Genomic DNA, 20,932 nt, shown 5'->3' with positions numbered 1-20,932 from the left:
ATGTGGCTGTAATCCTATGTGTGCATGTTTGGCAGTGTGATTGTATGGGAGTACGGGACTATTACTGAGTTGGTAAACTGCTGTACTGACGTTTGCTCATTTTTTGACATGTTGGTTTATGTTGAAGTTGGATGCAGGTGCGGGTGATAATGTTACATGGATGAGTGGTGATGCATTGTGTTGTAATATTTATAATTTTGCTCTGCATTTCAATAGAACATCCTGGGACTTCAGGCAATTCCACAGCAATTCTTCCTCCAAGTCTATCGCACATTCCAAAAAATTGGTGAGACGAGGTAAGCTTTTCTTTTCATACAGTTTTTAACTCCTGCAAAACCTTGTGACGTTAAGGGGGAAGCATTTCAGAAAGTGATACAGTACAAACTTGCTTACAGAATAAGAAAATATTGGCAAAGTCAGTTAGTTTACCTTTAATGTGCAAATATATGCAAACACATACACACACACACAAATGAGGCCAGACTTATGGGATTATTCGATGTTTTTAGGTCAAGCTAAGGCAGCGCGCATGCACTGTCTGGAAGACCTGTTGTATTCAATACAGGGCTTTGCTCCTGGCTGCTACCTTCCCATTGGTTAAGTGCAGTGTCGCTCTTCTTTGCTGCCTCCTAATTAGTTCAGGCAGCAATACCGCACTCCTGTTTTTAGGTCTCGCCTGAGCCAGCGCATGCGCTGCTCGGAGAGATATTTTGTATACGGGTTTCCAAAGTGCTACCAGACCTTGCTGGCCTAATGCTTGCGTTCACACGAGCTTGCACGCGCGCAGCCGCCAATCACTGCTGCGCGCGCACCACTCGCGTGCTTACCACACAGCGCGTCCCGTCCTCGTGATCACTTTCGCTTTGATCGCGATTACTTTCGCTTTCGCGGCCGTTACTTTTACATCCGCGCGGCCAATGCTTGTTTTGCTTCCACCTCGTGTACCATGAACATTTTTTCGTTCCCTCGATGAAGGCTACATCTTCTGTAACCTGAAACGCAAGTGAATACAAAAGAAAGTAATTGTTTATTTAATCTCCTGGTTACCAGCTAATAGACTTCCCCGTAATTGGTCTCTAGGTGCCTTCAATACTTTCACCCCGCTAGGTTGGTCCCAGGAGTCTTTTATCTTTTGGGAGTTAAGAGCACATCAGTAATTTTATTTCCGTAATCTTCTTTTATATTCATAAAGATAATAAAATACATTTTAAGTTGTCTCCTCTAGATGTGTACCTCTACAGTTGCTACAAGCGAGTTAATATTAGTTGAGTAAGCATGCTAAATTACCTAGGCATATCGGATCTGCCACTAGGCCTCCCCTTCATGCCTGTTGCACATGCACAGAATTGTCAGTCACCCTATTGTCAACCATTATGTGAAATGCTCCTCAGCTGAGCATGCTTCATGTCAAAATTGATAGTAGGTGGCCTTTTATTTTTTCCAGATTCATTGCCAGTGCTTTTCGCTAGACCGATAGAATGTGAAACAACATGGGTAGCATTGAGGGTAAATAGCAGGTTGGTAATGATGGGCCAGTGCTAGGGAAACTGCCACAGTAAAGGGCTTTGTCTCAACTGTATTTGGGAAAGGTCTGACTGACATTTTATTTAGATCATAAATGAGTTTCTGTGGACATAGACAATAGCGTTGTAAAATGGCCACTAATTGCTGTAATTGTCTTTTTCTTTTTGTTCTTTATTGTGCCGTGACACAAATGACAGGAGAATTTGCGATTAAATAAATGGTATTGGCTGCATGTAAAATTATTTGAATATCAAGCTATAGCTGGTGCCTTTAATGGCAGTAATAGTGGACTGTGTATACATGTGTGGAAGGTGGGTTGTCTGTAAGGGGGGGTCATAATTTTGTCATACTTAAATATCTGTGGGACTAGGTGGTAAAAACATGAAGATTTAGCAGTGATATAAAGCCAGACAATTGTATTCTGCCTGCAAATTTAGTGTGGCATTGTTTCATTAAAATAGGCTGGCTATGAAAGTGAAAGTTGTTTTGCTATCTACAGCTAGTAGACTAGGATAAAAAAGGGTTGTTTGCGTGATGTAATTTATGATTAGATTTTGGGTAGTGATGCCTTACGAAACCCATGTGATCTGCTGAAGTATTTTATGATTAGATTTTGGGTAATGAAGCCTTACGAAGCCCATGGGACCGGCTGAGGAGGAAGAGTTGCTAAAGACCTTGGTGTGTGTAGTGACAGCTCTCCCACCAAGCATTGGCATAGCCAATAGGTCTCGCTTTTGGGACCTTATAAGTATTTAGTTTTGCAGCATAATATCCTTGGTGCAACAACATCAGATGTTGCATGGCTAAACCTTGTACCTTATAAGTATTTAGCCATGCAACAGTTGATGTTGTTGCACCAAGGATATTGTGCTGCATAACTAAATACTTATAAGGTCCCTAAAGAGAGACCTATTGGCAATGCCAATGCTTGTTCTACAGAGCAGCACCTCCTAATTAGTATCTTTCCGCTTCCATTCTTTATCTGTTCTGCAGGGTAATTATTTTTCTAATTGTTGCACTGCTGCACGAGTCCTGCTCATCTTTGCTGGCCAGGCTGCCAGGCCCGGCTCCAGGGTGACACTAAGCATGCAGTTCTCAAGTACCTTTCTGACTGTGTGCTCCTAGCTCTTCCATATAACCCCTCTGGCACCTCGCCTGCTCCATCTCCCATAATTGTTGCACCGTGACACCCCATGCTTTATTCTTTAAATATGGAGGCCGCACATTGCTTTTGTTCTGCACAGCGCGCCACACCGTAGATACAGCAGTGCTTTGCTCGCGCTGCCATTCATCGAGAGCGGGGTGGCCTTGAATGGGAACTTTTTTGTACACGGCCGCATGTCATGCTATAGCTTGGTGCCTGCTTTCCTGCTTTTTTAAAAATCACCATTGCATCTGTTTTATGGGCCATGGAAATGGGGCAGCCCTGTGGGCCTGCACACCCACCCAAGTAATCAATGGACCGCTGGGGGTACACTGTGGTGGATGTGTCCCCTCCATCCTGCCCCCAATGAGTGGTGGCCCCTTGTAAATACTGCGGCCCATATGTGCATGAGGGCAATGACTTGAGAGACTGCGCACCGCGTCACTGACCAAAGGGGCTAGACCATCCCACAGGGCTCAAATGAACCAATTAAAACCAGCACCTTTTTTAGGGGCCCTCCCATGATGGCTGTGCTGCAGGTGGGTCCCTCTTCTCCTTGGCCCAAGTGGACTGCTTCCTCTTCTGGGACAGCACAGCGCAAGAACACCCCTGGAACTGGGGTGCAGTTGTCCTCTGCAAGCTGGCTGTGGGGATTAAGAGGAAAGCTCAGTAAGGAACACCTCTGCTGTCAGTGGGGGATTGTGACTGCCACCCATTGCACTTTCATTTTGGGGACATTGCACTGAGGAGCTCATCGATGGGGGCTGTCCAGACTTGGCCTACAGGCTACCCTCCTGGTCGTGGCTGTATTCACTGACTTGGTTGATTATGCATATAGCTACTGGAGGTCGAAGGTAAAAGATAATTATTTTCTGACTTGCAGCAGGCCAGGCTTGATAAATTTGCCTAGTTGGTGCTCACTGGTAACTCGAAAACCTGGTGGAGATGGAAACCGAGGATCGAGGGAAGGAGGAGGGGACGCCCACATCTCTGACACGTCAACTATCCAGCAAGCCTTAGAGAGCACCAGAAGGTCCGGGAAGTGCATAGAAGAGGTGGCCTCCAATATGATTCTAGTACAACAGGACCTGCTAAACACATTGGATAGGGTAACAGAGGCCAAAGACAGAATTCCGAAACTAGAGGATTTGGTGTGCTACCTGAAATCTGAGGTGCACAAATTGACCTCTTTCAACAGAATCCTCCTGGACTGAGTTAAGAATGTAGAGGGTAGATCCCTCAAACAGTTGTTGTCTGGTGGGGTTTCCGAAGGGGGTGGAAGGTGCCCATACAGAACATTTCATACTGCTGTAGTTCCAGTCATGGGTACCAGCAGAAGACCTCTATCCATGCTTCAAAGTGGAGAAGGTACATGGGGAAGTTATGCCTCTGCCTTCGCCTGGAGCTCCATCCAGGCCATTCATTGTCCGGATCCAGAACCACCAAGACCGTAACATCATCTTGCAGGTGGCTCAAAGAGGGGTGGCCCTTCCCATGAATCCTGCGGTTTCTGGATTACACCAGGATGAATGGGCAGCTGAGCAGAGGGCTTGTTCTGAGTGTCCTGGGCTGGGACTCCAGGGGGTTGCTGTGGCAGGCAGGTCATGTCTAGAGAGAAGCGCCGAAGATGAAGAGGGTGCAGGGGATTGGACAGAGCTGAGAAGGCTGGGCTATGAATCAGTCTAATTCTTTTGACGATATGGCCGATGGTAAAGACTAATTGGCGAAATCTTGGATGTCCTTGGCCCTGGGGGTACACACATTTAGAGCCCACCACTGATGACATCCACACTGCCCTTCTCCTCTGTGTTGGACTATGCAATGTTATGCAGTTGCTTAGAACGCTTGATTGAGTGAGCTAGCTAAGAGAATAGAATTCTGGGGACAGAGAGGCAGCTGCATGGGCAGCCTTGTTGGGGATATAGGGTATGCACGACCAAATCATAACCCACCCTCCTATCAGGATGACATTTAGTGCTATAGGACTCAGGAGAGAGAGAGGGTGAACATCCAGTGCCACATTGTAGATCTGAACTGCACCGTGTTGTTTGTACTTCTAGGGAATGTTTGGGACTTAAGAATGCATGGTTTCTTGGATCGACTATGCCCTGTTTGTTAACATACATCGGTGCATCACACTCTAGAAGTAAAAGGTGAGAAGTGAAGTGTGTGTGTGTGTGTGTGTGTGTGTGGCTGTGTGTGTGTGTGTGTGGCTGTGTGTGTGTGTGTGTGTGGCTGTGTGTGTGTGTGTGTGTGGCTGTGTGTGTGTGTGGCAGTGTGTGTGTGTGTGGCAGTGTGGCAAAACTCTCCACATTTGTTTGGAGCCCCTATCCCTGCAGGGCGGCTTCGTTTTAGACAGGCATGGACCCTTCTGCCTTTCAAATCACCAACAGAGAAAATGTCGAAGCCCAGATCTGTGAAACACCAACTTTATTGAAATTAAAAGTGGCAGCATTTCCTTTCTCCTTCCCGGACATGTTTCTGCCACCTTCAGGCTTGTTCACAGGTGAGCCAGAATATATATATATATATATATATATATATATATATATATGTATATGTATATGTATATATATATATATACATATGTATAAGTATGTGTATATATATATATTGCGATACTCCTTTTCTTGTTTTGCAAACAAGAACGGAACGGACTCCACTTGTTTCGTGCATATAATTATTTATTTTTTGCTTCTGCCGCCATTACGCGTTTCGGGCCACCCAGAGCCCTTGATCACATGACATGCTTCGTTTTTTTTCCCCGTTTTTAAAGTGACATAGTGCTAGTTAGCGTTCATAACCATAAACAACAGACTGCTCGTCTTTTTTTCATTGTTTGTAGTACTATTGCGTTTATCACATATCTGAGCCAGATGTTTGTATCATACTTTGCAATATTTTGACAATTTGGTTTGTATGAATAAATAGATAAATAAATAATTAAATAAATATCTTTACAAACGCCATAAAACTATGTTAATAAATATTGGTAATTGTTCTTAAAAACCACATTCATTAAAAAGATCTGATATTTTTACGTGACCCCTGGTTCCAATATATCTGCATAAATGCGCCAATATTTCAATTATGTTCATTTCCTTGATCTATTTTGGAATCATTATATTTGTACAATACATATTTTATCCACGCAAAAATATATACATGTGATATGCATAAAACATTTTGAACAGGTTCACACTGGGTTATCTTTTCACTATTTGATATTGCTACCTGATTATATCCCTTTTTATAACCCATTTTGTTCTTTATGCTACATGTATGTTAGAATTGGGGTACACATTCAAGGTTTTGATACAGTACGTGATATGTGCAAAGTACGCTAAAAACAGTGCTAAGGTGCTAATTTTCCGTGACCCCCACTATTTGTGTAAATCTTTGTGTGCCATGCGCCCATGGTACTATTAGTAAAAACAACGGGTATTCTGGCCGGGAGGTGGGATAGAGTAAAATATTATTTTATATTGGCAGCTTTATTTTTTAATGTTATATTCTTATTCATCGGAGTCTTAGATCTACAGCCAGGTGTACAAGTCTTCAGTAGTGTTCAGACCGTGCGGATTTTTACTGTCAAGTTCTAATATGTATTTTGTTTCTAAACGTCTCAGAATTGCATCTCTATTGCCTCCCCTTCTTAATGGGGGGAACATTATCGATTACATAATATTTCAACTGGTTCAAATCTTTATTGTGTGCCTCGTTGAAATGCCGGGCTACCGGATAGGAACTATCATTGTTGATGATAGCCCGTAAGTGTTGAAGTATTCTCTTGTGTACCTGGAGGCGTGTGCTTCCAATATATCTTAGACCACAAGAGCACTCCAATATATAGATTGCAAACTCTGACTTGCACGTTAGAAATTTACTGATGGGGATAGGCTTGTCATTGAAGGGTGAATGGTACATGGTTTTATTTTCCCCATACTTACATGCTTTGCATGTTGTACATTTCACAAAGCCTTTGCGTTTGGTCAACCAGTTGGAATTGGTTGGAACTTCAGGGCTACTGCTCACTAAATGGTCACTGGTACTGCATGCCTTCCTGAAGGTGATAGTAGGAGAGGCAGGCATTTTATCCCCAATTACAGGATCACTTAAAACCAAGTGCCAGTTGCTTTTAATTATTTTCCTGATGTTGTTTCTTTGATTGTTGTATGTTAGAATGAGTCTGGGGCTACTTGTGACGTTCTCACTGCCACACTGTTGTTGTTGCTGTTTTATTTTGTTACGTGAGGTTTTAAAAAGTAAGTCTTCTCTGGAGGTTTCCTTAGTGCGAGTAATTGCACGATCTAATACCTTTTGTCCATAGCCTCTAGCTAGGAATCTAGATTTACATTCCTGCTGTGCCGTGTCAAGATCATTAGCAGTGCTACATATTCTGCGTATGCGCAGCATCTCCCCATTTTTTTTTTTGTTGAAACACTTTTTATTGTTTTCATAGCAACAGCTCAGTACAAACCCCGCTTCCTCCACGGTCAAAGAATGTTTTACACATACAGAGTTACCAGCCAATAGCCGGGAGAATGAGCTTCCAGCCCATACAGGCCCTCCCCCCTCCCTCCCCACCCCATGTCAGTGTGCCTCCTGTCTTTCGCCTCACTCCTGATGTGCCCCTTCCCTGCCATAAATCAGACATGGGTGCCCGCCCTCCACTAGAGAACCATGGCTTTCCCTCGCGCTTAGCCACACCCCCGTTTCCAGCGCTCCCTACTACTCCCTTCCTACTCCCCATTCACCACCTCCTCCTGCCCGCCAGATGTGTCCCCCTCTGTCCCGTTGTTAGCCATCAGCCCCTGCAGTTCCACCACCAGCGCCTCCCATGCCCGGGCCGTCGCCAACGCCTTTTCGTCATCCCGCCGAAGAGCTAATTGCAGCCGGAGCGCCCCCTCAGCCCCCGCCCAACGCACGAAGGCCGCCCTCCATCGCAAGAAGCTAGGCCCCGTCCTGGACTTCCAGTGCATAGTCAGTTCCCTCTTGGCCATTATCAATCCTAAGTCGTAAAACTTGCTAGTGACCTTCGTCCGGCGGGTGTGCGGGAACCAAAGCAGTAAACAGGCCCCCAGGTCCGGGTCAATAACACGGTCCGTCACCTGATTTAGGCAATCCATGACCTCTGCCCAATAATCACCCAGCTGAACGCAGGACCAAAACATGTGCCGAAAATCAGCGCCCTCTCTTCCGCACCGCGGGCATTGCGAGTGTGCACCCCCAAAAAATTGCAATATTTTAACCGGCGTCAAATATGCCCTGTGCAACGTGAAAAATTGAACCAACTGGAACCGGGCATTGCGCGTTCCCTTCCAGGCCCGCCGCACCAGCGTGGTCCAGGTAGTCTCGGGGATCGGTTTCTCAAGGTCCAATTCCCACTTGCCCCTCAAGGCGGCAAGGGGCGGTAGGCCTTCCGACGACAGTCTGCGGTAGAGGCACGTAATGGCCTTGGACGTCCCCGCCGCCATCACTACATATTGGCAACCTGCAGCGACCGGTGGCTCCGAGAGCCCCGCATTCCAGTGCCGCTGAAGGCTCGCTACCAGGGCCGCGTGAAGTAAAAAGTCCCCACGTGGGAGCCCATAGGAGTATGCGCAGCATCTCCCCATATGGAATACTTTCAATTGTATGTCTAGGGTGAAAGCTGCTACTATGCAGAATAGTGTTTCCTGACGTGGGTTTCCGATGTAGTCGTGTTTGTATGTTGTTGTTATGTATGTATACTTCAACGTCAAGAAAACATATGCTGCTTGCACTAATTTCTGAAGTGAAATGTAAGTTCATATCATTTACATTCAAATCCATAATAAACTGTTCTGCACTCGATCTGTTGCCCCGCCAAATAATAAACAGATCATCAATAAATCGAATCCACTTTATCACATTTTTAGTCCAACAGTCACTATGTTTGATTTTTAAAATTTTCTCCTCCCACCATCCCATGTGGAGACAGGCGTAGCTTGGTGAAAAACTTGCACCCATTGCTACGCCTCTCTCCTGGTGGTATATCTGTTGTTGAAATATAAAATAGTTATTGTTTAGACAAAACGTGATAAGCTCCATTAACAGTTTGTTATGTGCGTGAAATTCTATGGGCCTTGTGCTCAGAAAGTACTCGATTGCTCTTAATCCATCCCTGTGATGGATTGATGTATATAAATTGGATACATCCATTGATATGAGCACATAATCTTCTTCCCACTTGAATTCATGCAACTGTCTTAGAAAATCTGTGGTGTCTTGAATATATGATGGTAGTGCCCTCACGAGTTCTTGTAGGAATGCATCTATATAGATGGACACGTTTTCCAATAAGCTCTCTTTTGCGGAAATGATAGGTCTTCCAGGAGGTCTCAATTTATCCTTATGAATTTTTGGAATAAAATAGATAGCTGGCGTTCTTGCATGTTCTTTTTTTTAAAATTTAAATTCATCTTGATTGATTAAGCCTTTATTTTTCCATGCTAATAATTTTCCAAATAATTCATCTTGTTTGGCATTCATAATAAACTTGGAGCTTAATTTGTAGCAATCGCGATCATCCAGTTGTTTAAGTGCTTCTTCCATATATTGTTCTTTGGGCCAGATGACTATATTGCCCCCTTTGTCTGAATTACGTATAGTTATGGAATCATTTTCGCGTAGTTTTTTCATTAGTTGATGATATTTATGCAACTGGTTATTATATTTTCTTTTTTGTTTTTGAGTATTTGAATGCAACTTCCGAATTTCAGATGTTATTATTTCGCTGAAAGTGTCAATCGAATCCCTAGTCATTATTGGTACAAATTTGGATTTTGCTTTGAAGTTAGTCGTTGGCGCTTTGTTGATGTTGATATCCATTTCCTCCATAGTTGTCTGCGTGACTTCTTTATTGTTTACTTCATTCTTTTCTAGCAACTTTAGATCGCGGATTAAATTTACATCAGCCGCTGTGAGATTGGTCACACTTTTCTGTTGTTGTTGCTGGCATATAATGGGGTTTATTGGCATTGATTTATTGTCTTTTATTTGATGAAATTTCTGTAATTTTATTTTTCTTATAAATTGGTATATATCCACTCTTGTCTGTGTGTGTATATATATATATATATATATATATATATATATATATATATATATTCTCTCAACAATGGTAGCTCACTGCAAAACGCACTCGAGCCTTCACGGGGTTACCAGCCTTTATTAACAACCAGGTATGGACGTGTGACACCAGCAGGTGAGTTATGCAGCTTCCCCCAGTTCCGACGCGTTTCGAGTTTCCTCTTCTTCATGGGTTAGGGAGGAAGTATGTGCGTGCTGCGGGCCAACCCCCTAATGTCAAAAGTCCCGCCCTCAATAAGGCTTGACTGGGGCTTGTGGGAGTTGAAGTGCCAAAATGTCCGCAGACTCTGCCATATTTCCCGCACTTATTTCTGCAATTTTGAGTCCTGGGTGGACCCCCGCTTGTTTCCACGTCCTCAATCCTGCGTGTCGGCCCCACAATTGGAACGATGTATTCGTGCCTGTGGCTCCCTTCTGTATCCGGGATGGTGCAGTTTCTGGCGGATGAGCGTCCGCCTCGATATTCTCTCAACAATGGTAGCTCACTGCAAAACGCACTCGAGCCTTCACGGGGTTACCAGCCTTTATTAACAACCAGGTATGGACGTGTGACACCAGCAGGTGAGTTATGCAGCTTCCCCCAGTTCCGACGCGTTTCGAGTTTCCTCTTCTTCATGGGTTAGGGAGGAAGTATGTGCGTGCTGCGGGCCAACCCCCTAATGTCAAAAGTCCCGCCCTCAATAAGGCTTGACTGGGGCTTGTGGGAGTTGAAGTGCCAAAATGTCCGCAGACTCTGCCATATTTCCCGCACTTATTTCTGCAATTTTGAGTCCTGGGTGGACCCCCGCTTGTTTCCACGTCCTCAATCCTGCGTGTCGGCCCCACAATTGGAACGATGTATTCGTGCCTGTGGCTCCCTTCTGTATCCGGGATGGTGCAGTTTCTGGCGGATGAGCGTCCGCCTCGATATTCTCTCAACAATGGTAGCTCACTGCAAAACGCACTCGAGCCTTCACGGGGTTACCAGCCTTTATTAACAACCAGGTATGGACGTGTGACACCAGCAGGTGAGTTATGCAGCTTCCCCCAGTTCCGACGCGTTTCGAGTTTCCTCTTCTTCATGGGTTAGGGAGGAAGTATGTGCGTGCTGCGGGCCAACCCCCTAATGTCAAAAGTCCCGCCCTCAATAAGGCTTGACTGGGGCTTGTGGGAGTTGAAGTGCCAAAATGTCCGCAGACTCTGCCATATTTCCCGCACTTATTTCTGCAATTTTGAGTCCTGGGTGGACCCCCGCTTATTGAGGGCGGGACTTTTGACATTAGGGGGTTGGCCCGCAGCACGCACATACTTCCTCCCTAACCCATGAAGAAGAGGAAACTCGAAACGCGTCGGAACTGGGGGAAGCTGCATAACTCACCTGCTGGTGTCACACGTCCATACCTGGTTGTTAATAAAGGCTGGTAACCCCGTGAAGGCTCGAGTGCGTTTTGCAGTGAGCTACCATTGTTGAGAGAATATCGAGGCGGACGCTCATCCGCCAGAAACTGCACCATCCCGGATACAGAAGGGAGCCACAGGCACGAATACATCGTTCCAATTGTGGGGCCGACACGCAGGATTGAGGACGTGGAAACAAGCGGGGGTCCACCCAGGACTCAAAATTGCAGAAATAAGTGCGGGAAATATGGCAGAGTCTGCGGACATTTTGGCACTTCAACTCCCACAAGCCCCAGTCAAGCCTTATTGAGGGCGGGACTTTTGACATTAGGGGGTTGGCCCGCAGCACGCACATACTTCCTCCCTAACCCATGAAGAAGAGGAAACTCGAAACGCGTCGGAACTGGGGGAAGCTGCATAACTCACCTGCTGGTGTCACACGTCCATACCTGGTTGTTAATAAAGGCTGGTAACCCCGTGAAGGCTCGAGTGCGTTTTGCAGTGAGCTACCATTGTTGAGAGAATATCGAGGCGGACGCTCATCCGCCAGAAACTGCACCATCCCGGATACAGAAGGGAGCCACAGGCACGAATACATCGTTCCAATTGTGGGGCCGACACGCAGGATTGAGGACGTGGAAACAAGCGGGGGTCCACCCAGGACTCAAAATTGCAGAAATAAGTGCGGGAAATATGGCAGAGTCTGCGGACATTTTGGCACTTCAACTCCCACAAGCCCCAGTCAAGCCTTATTGAGGGCGGGACTTTTGACATTAGGGGGTTGGCCCGCAGCACGCACATACTTCCTCCCTAACCCATGAAGAAGAGGAAACTCGAAACGCGTCGGAACTGGGGGAAGCTGCATAACTCACCTGCTGGTGTCACACGTCCATACCTGGTTGTTAATAAAGGCTGGTAACCCCGTGAAGGCTCGAGTGCGTTTTGCAGTGAGCTACCATTGTTGAGAGAATATCGAGGCGGACGCTCATCCGCCAGAAACTGCACCATCCCGGATACAGAAGGGAGCCACAGGCACGAATACATCGTTCCAATTGTGGGGCCGACACGCAGGATTGAGGACGTGGAAACAAGCGGGGGTCCACCCAGGACTCAAAATTGCAGAAATAAGTGCGGGAAATATGGCAGAGTCTGCGGACATTTTGGCACTTCAACTCCCACAAGCCCCAGTCAAGCCTTATTGAGGGCGGGACTTTTGACATTAGGGGGTTGGCCCGCAGCACGCACATACTTCCTCCCTAACCCATGAAGAAGAGGAAACTCGAAACGCGTCGGAACTGGGGGAAGCTGCATAACTCACCTGCTGGTGTCACACGTCCATACCTGGTTGTTAATAAAGGCTGGTAACCCCGTGAAGGCTCGAGTGCGTTTTGCAGTGAGCTACCATTGTTGAGAGAATATCGAGGCGGACGCTCATCCGCCAGAAACTGCACCATCCCGGATACAGAAGGGAGCCACAGGCACGAATACATCGTTCCAATTGTGGGGCCGACACGCAGGATTGAGGACGTGGAAACAAGCGGGGGTCCACCCAGGACTCAAAATTGCAGAAATAAGTGCGGGAAATATGGCAGAGTCTGCGGACATTTTGGCACTTCAACTCCCACAAGCCCCAGTCAAGCCTTATTGAGGGCGGGACTTTTGACATTAGGGGGTTGGCCCGCAGCACGCACATACTTCCTCCCTAACCCATGAAGAAGAGGAAACTCGAAACGCGTCGGAACTGGGGGAAGCTGCATAACTCACCTGCTGGTGTCACACGTCCATACCTGGTTGTTAATAAAGGCTGGTAACCCCGTGAAGGCTCGAGTGCGTTTTGCAGTGAGCTACCATTGTTGAGAGAATATATATATATATATTCACTTAAAAAACCTTAGGTTTCACACACGTTATAGTTAGGAATTAGCATTTAAAAAACCTTGCAAATTAACTGAAAAAACCATAGGTTTCACACATGTTATAGTTAACTGGACATTTCACTCGTAAAAAACCATTGAAATTCCCCCGTTATAGTTAGTTCAGCTAACTATAACTCGCGCGACCGCCACTCCCAAGGATGATGTCATCAGTGATGTCATTTGATATGTCATCAGTGATGTCATGAGTGATGTAATATGTGACATCATCAGCAGTGGATTGCGGTCGCGCGAGTTATAGTTAACTGAACTAACTATAACGGGGGAATTTCAATGGTTTTTTACGAGTGAAATGTCCAGCTAACTATAACTCGCGCGACCGCAATCCACTGCTGATGATGTCACATATTACATCACTCATGACATCACTGATGACATATCAAATGACATCACTGATGACATCATCCTTGGGAGTGGCGGTCGCGCGAGTTATAGTTAGCTGAACTAACTATAACGGGGGAATTTCAATGGTTTTTTACGAGTGAAATGTCCAGCTAACTATAACGTGTGTGAAACCTATGGTTTTTTCAGTGAATTTGCAAGGTTTTTTAAATGCTAATTCCTAACTATAACGTGTGTGAAACCTATGGTTTTTTAAGTGAATTTGTAAGGTTTTTTAAATGCTGATTTATGTATGTATTATTATATTTTTTATATATTTATTTTACAATAAACTACCTATGTATATAGTTATAGATTGACTGTATCCTGTAATATGGAATGGCTCAGCTCTTTTTTTTTAAATTTGGATAAAGTTGAACAGCATAGTTAATAACTTCTATAAACTTATAAACAGTTTAAGATGTTGTTGTTTTTTTTTAAGGGTTTTTCACGGAGCGTGCACCGTGCGTGCACGGTGCGCGCACTCCGCGATTTAAAAAAAAAAAAAAAAAAAAAAATGTCACCCTTCGGGGTCCTTCAGGGACCCCCTGACAAAGGCTAGGGGGTCAGGAACTTTCTACCCTGCCCCCTTTTCACGTTCTCCACCTTTCTTTTTCACTGTCACACACAAAATGGCGTCCGACACTTCCTGATTTCGACCGATTCGAATGTTGACTGACATCTAACCACCAATCAGAATTACGCTCGCGGACATTATGGTGCGCGCACGGTGCGCGCACGGTGCGCGCATATAGATATTTATGTACTTTTAACTGCAATTTTCTCAGGAACTACTGAACAGATTGACACCATATATGCAAAAGGCACATGCCTGACCTGAGGACTACCTCTTTGCCAAATTTCAAGTAATTCTGTTCAGCCGTTCGGGCTGTACCTTCGACTAAAGGTCCTATGGGAAAATGCATGGGAAAAACGCGTTTTGGGACCCCCGTTTTTTCTCAGCCCCCGCTTGACGAATCACCCCGAGACTTTCAGGGTAGGAGCTGAGCGGAGCGCCCCATTAGTTTTGAAAATTTCACGAAGATAAGTCAACCGGCGCCAAAGTTATTCAAAATAGAATTTTCAGATTTCCTATGGGAACTCGGTCCTAACTATAACTATCTACTGGCGACCGCCAGTAGATAATAAATATATAAATATATATATATCCGTCCGGAGTGCATTGTTTGAAGACAGGCGTGCCCCCTGAGCAAACCCGTTTGGATATCGCCAGTTATCGCAAGAAAAAGGAGCCAGGAACGGGAAAAGGTTTTCGTCGACTTTCACGATCGGAGGATTGCGGAGGGAGACCGAAACACCCGACAAGAAGCTCCGGTAAGCGTGGCGAATTTGGGGAGGCTCGGGAGTCGAATCTGACATACTGATCTATTACGAGAGGCTTCTCTGTGATTATAAGCTCAGTGTGAGGAGACCAGGGGAACGCGTCAGCAGTAAAAATGAGTGATGAGGTATACGCGGCACGTGAAGAAGAAGCTAAAAAGCTCTTCGAAAATACGACAAGAATGCAAGAGAAAAGCTGAAATATCCCAAGTGGGGGAGGAGTTAATGATTTGACGAAACAGTTATGTGACTTTGAGAAATTAAAAAAAATAGAAATATCTCGGTGGTGGGAGGTGGCCTCCCTAAGGCAGTATTTACAAGTGGGAAGAGTCCCAAGAGGACTACGAATCATGATCACGCCCACATATGAGAATCCCCATATTGACATGTTGAAGGAGTGGGCAGAGAACAGTGCTAACAGCTCAACCAACATGATGCGCATATTACTAAAATATGCTGAGAGGGAACGTGAGGAAGTGATGGAAAAAATTAAGGAATTAAATGATATCTTTGGGAAACATGGAGAAAAAAGCAAAATAGAAAAATTTAAAACGGACTTAAAAACACGTTTAGAAAAATATGAGAAGCGCATCAAGGATAGAAAAGCCACAAAATTCACGCGGGACCGACTCGATTACGAGGCAGGAAGAATATATACCTTCGCCAAAAAATTTGACTCTGTCAGACGGAAGCAAATTCAAAGTGGGGCTGTAATACATCAAGATGCCACATATAGTGAGCTGAGCTCCGATACAGGCTCAGAACAGGAGCCGGAAGAGGAAAGAAGAAAGGGGCAAAGCGATGTTCGTCTGGCAGTTACAGATGAATTGCGTTAAATCAATGAAGTAATGAAAAACAAGACCATTATAAATTTGAGTACCATCAATTTAACGGCAGAGGAGCAATCTGTTTTGGAATTGGTTATCATATTGTGATGATAATGAATTTAATTATCCCCATAGTAGAATGGACTTGTATCAATACGTACGCAAATTAAAACTTGCCAAACTGTTTGCCAATAAGCGACCTGGAGAAACCCCTACGAATCAGACACAAATTGCCCAAATTACAAATTCAAGTGGCTTAAATACCTCAGATGCTGCAACTCTTAGTGACTTAATGGAACTATATAGAGAGAATGATTGTTCTTCAACGGACTCATCGCAGACAGAAACTTTGAACAAAGGAGAAGCATTTGAATTATTGAGTAGTGATCACACACCATTTCGACCACGGTCCAAGTTTTTACCACAAACAGCACGAGATAACTTGGATATTTTCTCTAAGAATGTCACAAGGGATCTGAAATTACTGTATAATAAATTAGCAGAACAAAAAAAGAAAAGAGATCCTAAAAAGGAGATTATACAGAAAACGGTGGAGACATTAATCAAAGATGATGGTGTGCTGGTGAAACCTTCTGATAAAGGAGGCAATTTAGTATTATGGGGACGAGAATTGTATAAGAAAGAAGCCCTTACTCAATTAAATAATATGAATGCTATAAAAGGATCGATATGCGAGAGTTCATACTGACTAAAGAAAAGTACCAGGCCAGATTAGAAGTCTGGAAAGAAGAGAATTTACTAAACTGGGATGAGTATAAATTTATAAAAAAAGATAATCCCATTCTCCCAGTTTTTTATATGCTTCCCAAAGTCCACAAGAATGCCGCTTCACCACCGGGAAGACCTATCATTTCTTCTTGTGGAAGTCTTTTTGAAAATACCTCAAAGTACATAGACTATTTTTTAAACCCTATAGTGAAGACTTTGACCTCCTATATTAAGGATTCTACTGATTTTTTGAAGTGTATTTTTGATATTAAATGGGATGAGAACAGCATGTTATTGTTAACACTTGATATTACTACTCTTTACACGAGCATACGGCATACTGATGGTTTAAAAGCAACGAAATTTTATCTAAATAGAAGATCTTTGAGGTTTTCTAAACAAAATGAAATGATTTTAGAAATGATGCAATGGTGTTTAACTAAGAACATGTTCTTATTTGGAGAAGAAATGTTCCAACAGGAACAGGGTACGGCGATGGGCACCTGCTTCGCCCCAAGCTATGCCAGTTTACATCTTGGCTGGTGGGAGGAGCAGGTGCTCAGAGGCCCATCCCTAGAACATTGGAATGCCAACATACTTTTGTGGGTACGATTTATCGACGATGTTTTCGTGCTGTGGGAGGGCACGGAAGCGTCAATTGAAATGTTCATTAATGAGATAAATTGTAACACACTTAACCTGAGATTCACTGGACAATATAGTAAATCCTACATAGACTTTTTAGATGTAAGAGTAAGAGCTGCTAAAGGAAAATTAGAAACTACTATCTTCAGGAAACCCACCTCAGGAAATACGATTTTACATGCTGGGAGCGCCCATCCTGCCCCTTTAATTAGAAGTATTCCTTTTGGTGAATTTTATAGAGCCAGGAGAACATGTAGCAGCCTAGAAGATTTTCTAAAAGTTGAAGAGGAAATGAGCCAAAGATTCCTACAAAGAGGTTACCCACAGAATATAATAGAAGGGGCAGCCTCAAAAGCAAGAAAATTAGATAGAAAGAAAGTCCTGTTTGAACCTTCAAAATCAGAACAGAAGAAGAAGAAAAGGAGTTTTATACAAGGGCAAAGTGACTGTAGGTTTATTACCACATTCAATGAAAATCATAAAGAAGTCAGAATGATTTTAAATAAACATTGGCATCTAGTAAAAAATGATTCCATACTAGGTCCAAAAGTGATAAAACATCCAGAGATCAGTTTCCGTTAATCAAAATTATTCAAGGATCGTATTGTGAGCAGTGAATTTTTTGAAAGTAAAAAATTGGGACAATCCACTTGGTTGACACGTAAAATGGGTTTTAGGAAGTGTTTTAAATGTAAGGCGTGCCAGCACGGAGTGAATCGGACGCATTTTAAAACATCTTTTAATAAAACTATTAAAATTAGAGGCTTTCTAACGTGTAGGTCCAGTTTTGTGGTCTATGCCTTGCAATGCCCCTGTCAAAAGATGTATATAGGGAGCACCACCTTACCAGTATTCCAGCGAGTCCTGCAACACAGAAGAGCGATTGTAAATAAAGATAGAACATATCCAATCGCTAGACATTTTGAAACATTCCAACAGAGTGATCCAACAGATCTACAATATAGTTGTATTGCAGAGATCCCAAAGAAAAAAAGAGGAGGGGATCGAGAAAAGGAACTCCGTAAACTAGAAACGTATTATATTTTGGAGTTTGACTGTAAAGAACCACAGGGCTTGAATGTGGATGAAGATCTACACACTTGTCTATATTGAGGAATGTTTTAGTTGCTAAAGAGAATGATATTAGTCACAGTAACTGAGAAGAATGAAAAAGAAAAAGATGCCGTGTATTCAATGAATTATTTGTTTTAAGAGGGAACTATGTAAATTTTATTGGAGTTAGGTAGGAATTATGTATACACTTAAAACCTTTTAAATATATTTTAGATGTTTGGTAGTTTGCACTGATTTACTTGAAACACTAGCACTTTATCGATATGAAGAAGAATTTGTTTGCATTTGAAGCACTAGCACTTTGCAAACAGATGGTATATAGGAATTAGCACTTTATAGAGATCAAGTGAAAAAATGTTTATATATACGCACTGGCACTTTAATGAGATTGAGTGTAGAAGTTTACAAGATGGACAACAGTAAACAGAGGAGATATATATGCACTAGCACTTTATTGAGATCATGTGTAAATGTTTACATCTAAAAAGTTAAAGTACCTTATAAATAAAACGAGATAATCAATAGCACTGGCTATTTATCTTGAGAAAAAGTTTGAAAGGTCAAATATTTAAAGGTTTAATTTTAGTGTGTATACATATTAATTTGTATGTGGTTGTGAAATTACATGTATAAATAATTGAAAGTGATTTAAGCCGATGAAAACACTGTGTTGGAACACTTGTTCATAATGCAAATGTGTTAAAATGTGTAAATAGTACCGCAAGGTAACACATTCCAAAATGGCGGAAGCTTTTTTATCTTTCTTCCAACATGTTGACAAAATAATTTGTTAGTCCCTCATCTATGTCGTGTACGTCACATGTCTGTATAAAAAAATGAAACGAATGACTTTGCACTGTCGTGAACAAGGTGGCAAGAGGCCATCGAAACGCGTTGATGTGAACTCAAGAATAAAAGCTGAATGAAATTTTCCCCTGGGAGTGCAGTATTGTTATTTTCGAAGCTAACGATAACCCTATGCTGAATATATATATATATATTTTGCTATTATGTAATTTCTTTTCAACATGGCACTTTCTGCCACATTCTGTGGCTCATTGCAAAACACAAATATTACTTCAAACCCAACTTACTGGACTCTGAATGGCAGGCATGGCTAGCAACCCTTCGGTTAGTCACCATCACATCATCTGCTGCAATATAAAGGGCTTCTAAATAAGCTCAAATGAAGTATAGTCTTTAAGACAGGCCAGCGCTAGGAGGTCGAGATTCTACTCCTGCAGGAGACACACCTATTGGGTAATAAATGCCCCTTTCTAGCCAGATCTGGCAGTAATAGTTTTTCATGCTGCATTTGCTCGAGGGTTGCATGAAGGTGCTACCCTACTTCATAATAGACTTTGTAAACTTCCAGACTTGGCATGATCCCCAGGGCCATTACCAAGCCATTAGGGGAGTAGTGCAGGGCAAGCCCCTCTTTATAATCATGCCCCTCTGCTTCTCTTCTCACCATTGCTTGAGTGAATTTGCCTTATCTCACAGCTCCCTGTTGGTAAATTGATTGTGGGTGGAGATTTGAACTTGGTTCAGTGGGAGGTGTATAGATAGTGGGCAGCACAAAGGTGCACCACGGAACCCACACCCCTGGCGAGATTCCTGGCCGCAATGGGTTTATGTGACACTTGGCACAGACTTTACCCCCACCTCAATGTTTGCATTTTTTTCTCTCGCCTTCACTACTCATGCCATTTGATCTCTGAAGAGGATATCATTGAAACTGTGCAGAATCCGGTATTTGCAAGAGGCCTTCTGACCATGCACTGATAAAGCTGGCGGTGAAAGGAACACAAGAGTGTAGTAATGGTGGGTGGCGGCGGGGTGCTTGGTGGAGCTGCAGTTCAAAAATCACATTATATTGGAAACGGAGTGCTACTTCGCACTGAACATTGGCTCCATGGAATCCCAAATTACACTCTGGGAAGACTTCAAAGTACACTTAAGGGGTAGGTGCATTAGCCATATAGGGAATCGAAATAGGAGGTTGGAATCCACCATATTGATACTGGAAATGCGCCATTTGTCCTCACCTGACTTGGACGAAATATAGACTTTATCTGCACTAGAATTAAGCAGCGATTGATGGGCGAGGCAAAGTCAGCCTCGCTGTCAACTCTAGCAGAATATATCATGGGGTCAGCTAGGTCTCGAAGCTCCTGCACTGGTTATGTAACTACAGAGAGTCACCAAGACACATTAACTCAATCACATGGCTGGATGACTACTTGGTGACAGAAGATGGGGTGACATAGACGTTTGCATCTGAATGTGATTCTCCTGACCCTCTGGTACTGGCCAACATCGTTCGTGATCTACAGATGTGGAGGCTCATCCAAGACGAATTAGATTCACTTGAGGAGTAAAAAAGCAGAGCGGAATTGGCTGCTGCTTTGGCATTACTCCTGGGGAGGAAAACACCAGGTCCCAATCGATTCCCCGTCGAGTTTGTTAGGTACACAACCAAACCGAGGATACCAACGATAAAGACAATGCCAGATGAAGCCAAGGGGCTAGTTGAATTAGCATATGATCTGATAATTTCTGAAATTGCAATCATACCCTAGCCTGGGGCTCATACCATCGTATACCACTGATTAGCATAGAAATAAAAACTCTGTGAAATTACTGTCCATCTGTTTGACCATAGTAATCGAGTCATTGGCCCACTGTGACCAGTGTGGGTTCATGCCTGGTAAATCCCTCATGCAAAACATTTGCAGATTTCACAATGCCCTGGCACTAATTGATCATCAGCAGGTCCCTCCAGTTCTACTCGTGGTGGACTTTGAGAAAGCCATTGATTCAGTGGCTTGGAACCATCTCTG

General features: G+C 43.7%; 1 protein-coding gene across 3 annotated transcripts in view; it reads left to right on the top strand.

Annotated features, from left to right (window-relative positions):
• The window catches only part of SLC26A11 (solute carrier family 26 member 11), a 256,645-nt gene that overhangs the window by 59,983 nt on the left and 175,730 nt on the right, over positions 1-20,932 (top strand). For all 3 annotated transcript variants that reach the window (XR_014966589.1, XM_085617434.1, XM_085617435.1), the window contains exon 5: positions 217-296. Coding sequence is in view for 2 of the 3 variants with exons in the window: in XM_085617434.1 (XP_085473560.1) it covers positions 217-296 (80 nt within the window). In the remaining variant the exon portion in view is untranslated. The remainder of the gene's footprint in view (positions 1-216; positions 297-20,932) is intronic.

This window comes from Triturus cristatus, chromosome 7 (assembly GCF_964204655.1).
Source record: "Triturus cristatus chromosome 7, aTriCri1.1, whole genome shotgun sequence".
Classification (NCBI taxonomy): domain Eukaryota; kingdom Metazoa; phylum Chordata; class Amphibia; order Caudata; family Salamandridae; genus Triturus; species Triturus cristatus.
Note: the sequence above shows the minus strand (reverse complement) of the source record. Positions and strands in the feature narration are given on the sequence as shown.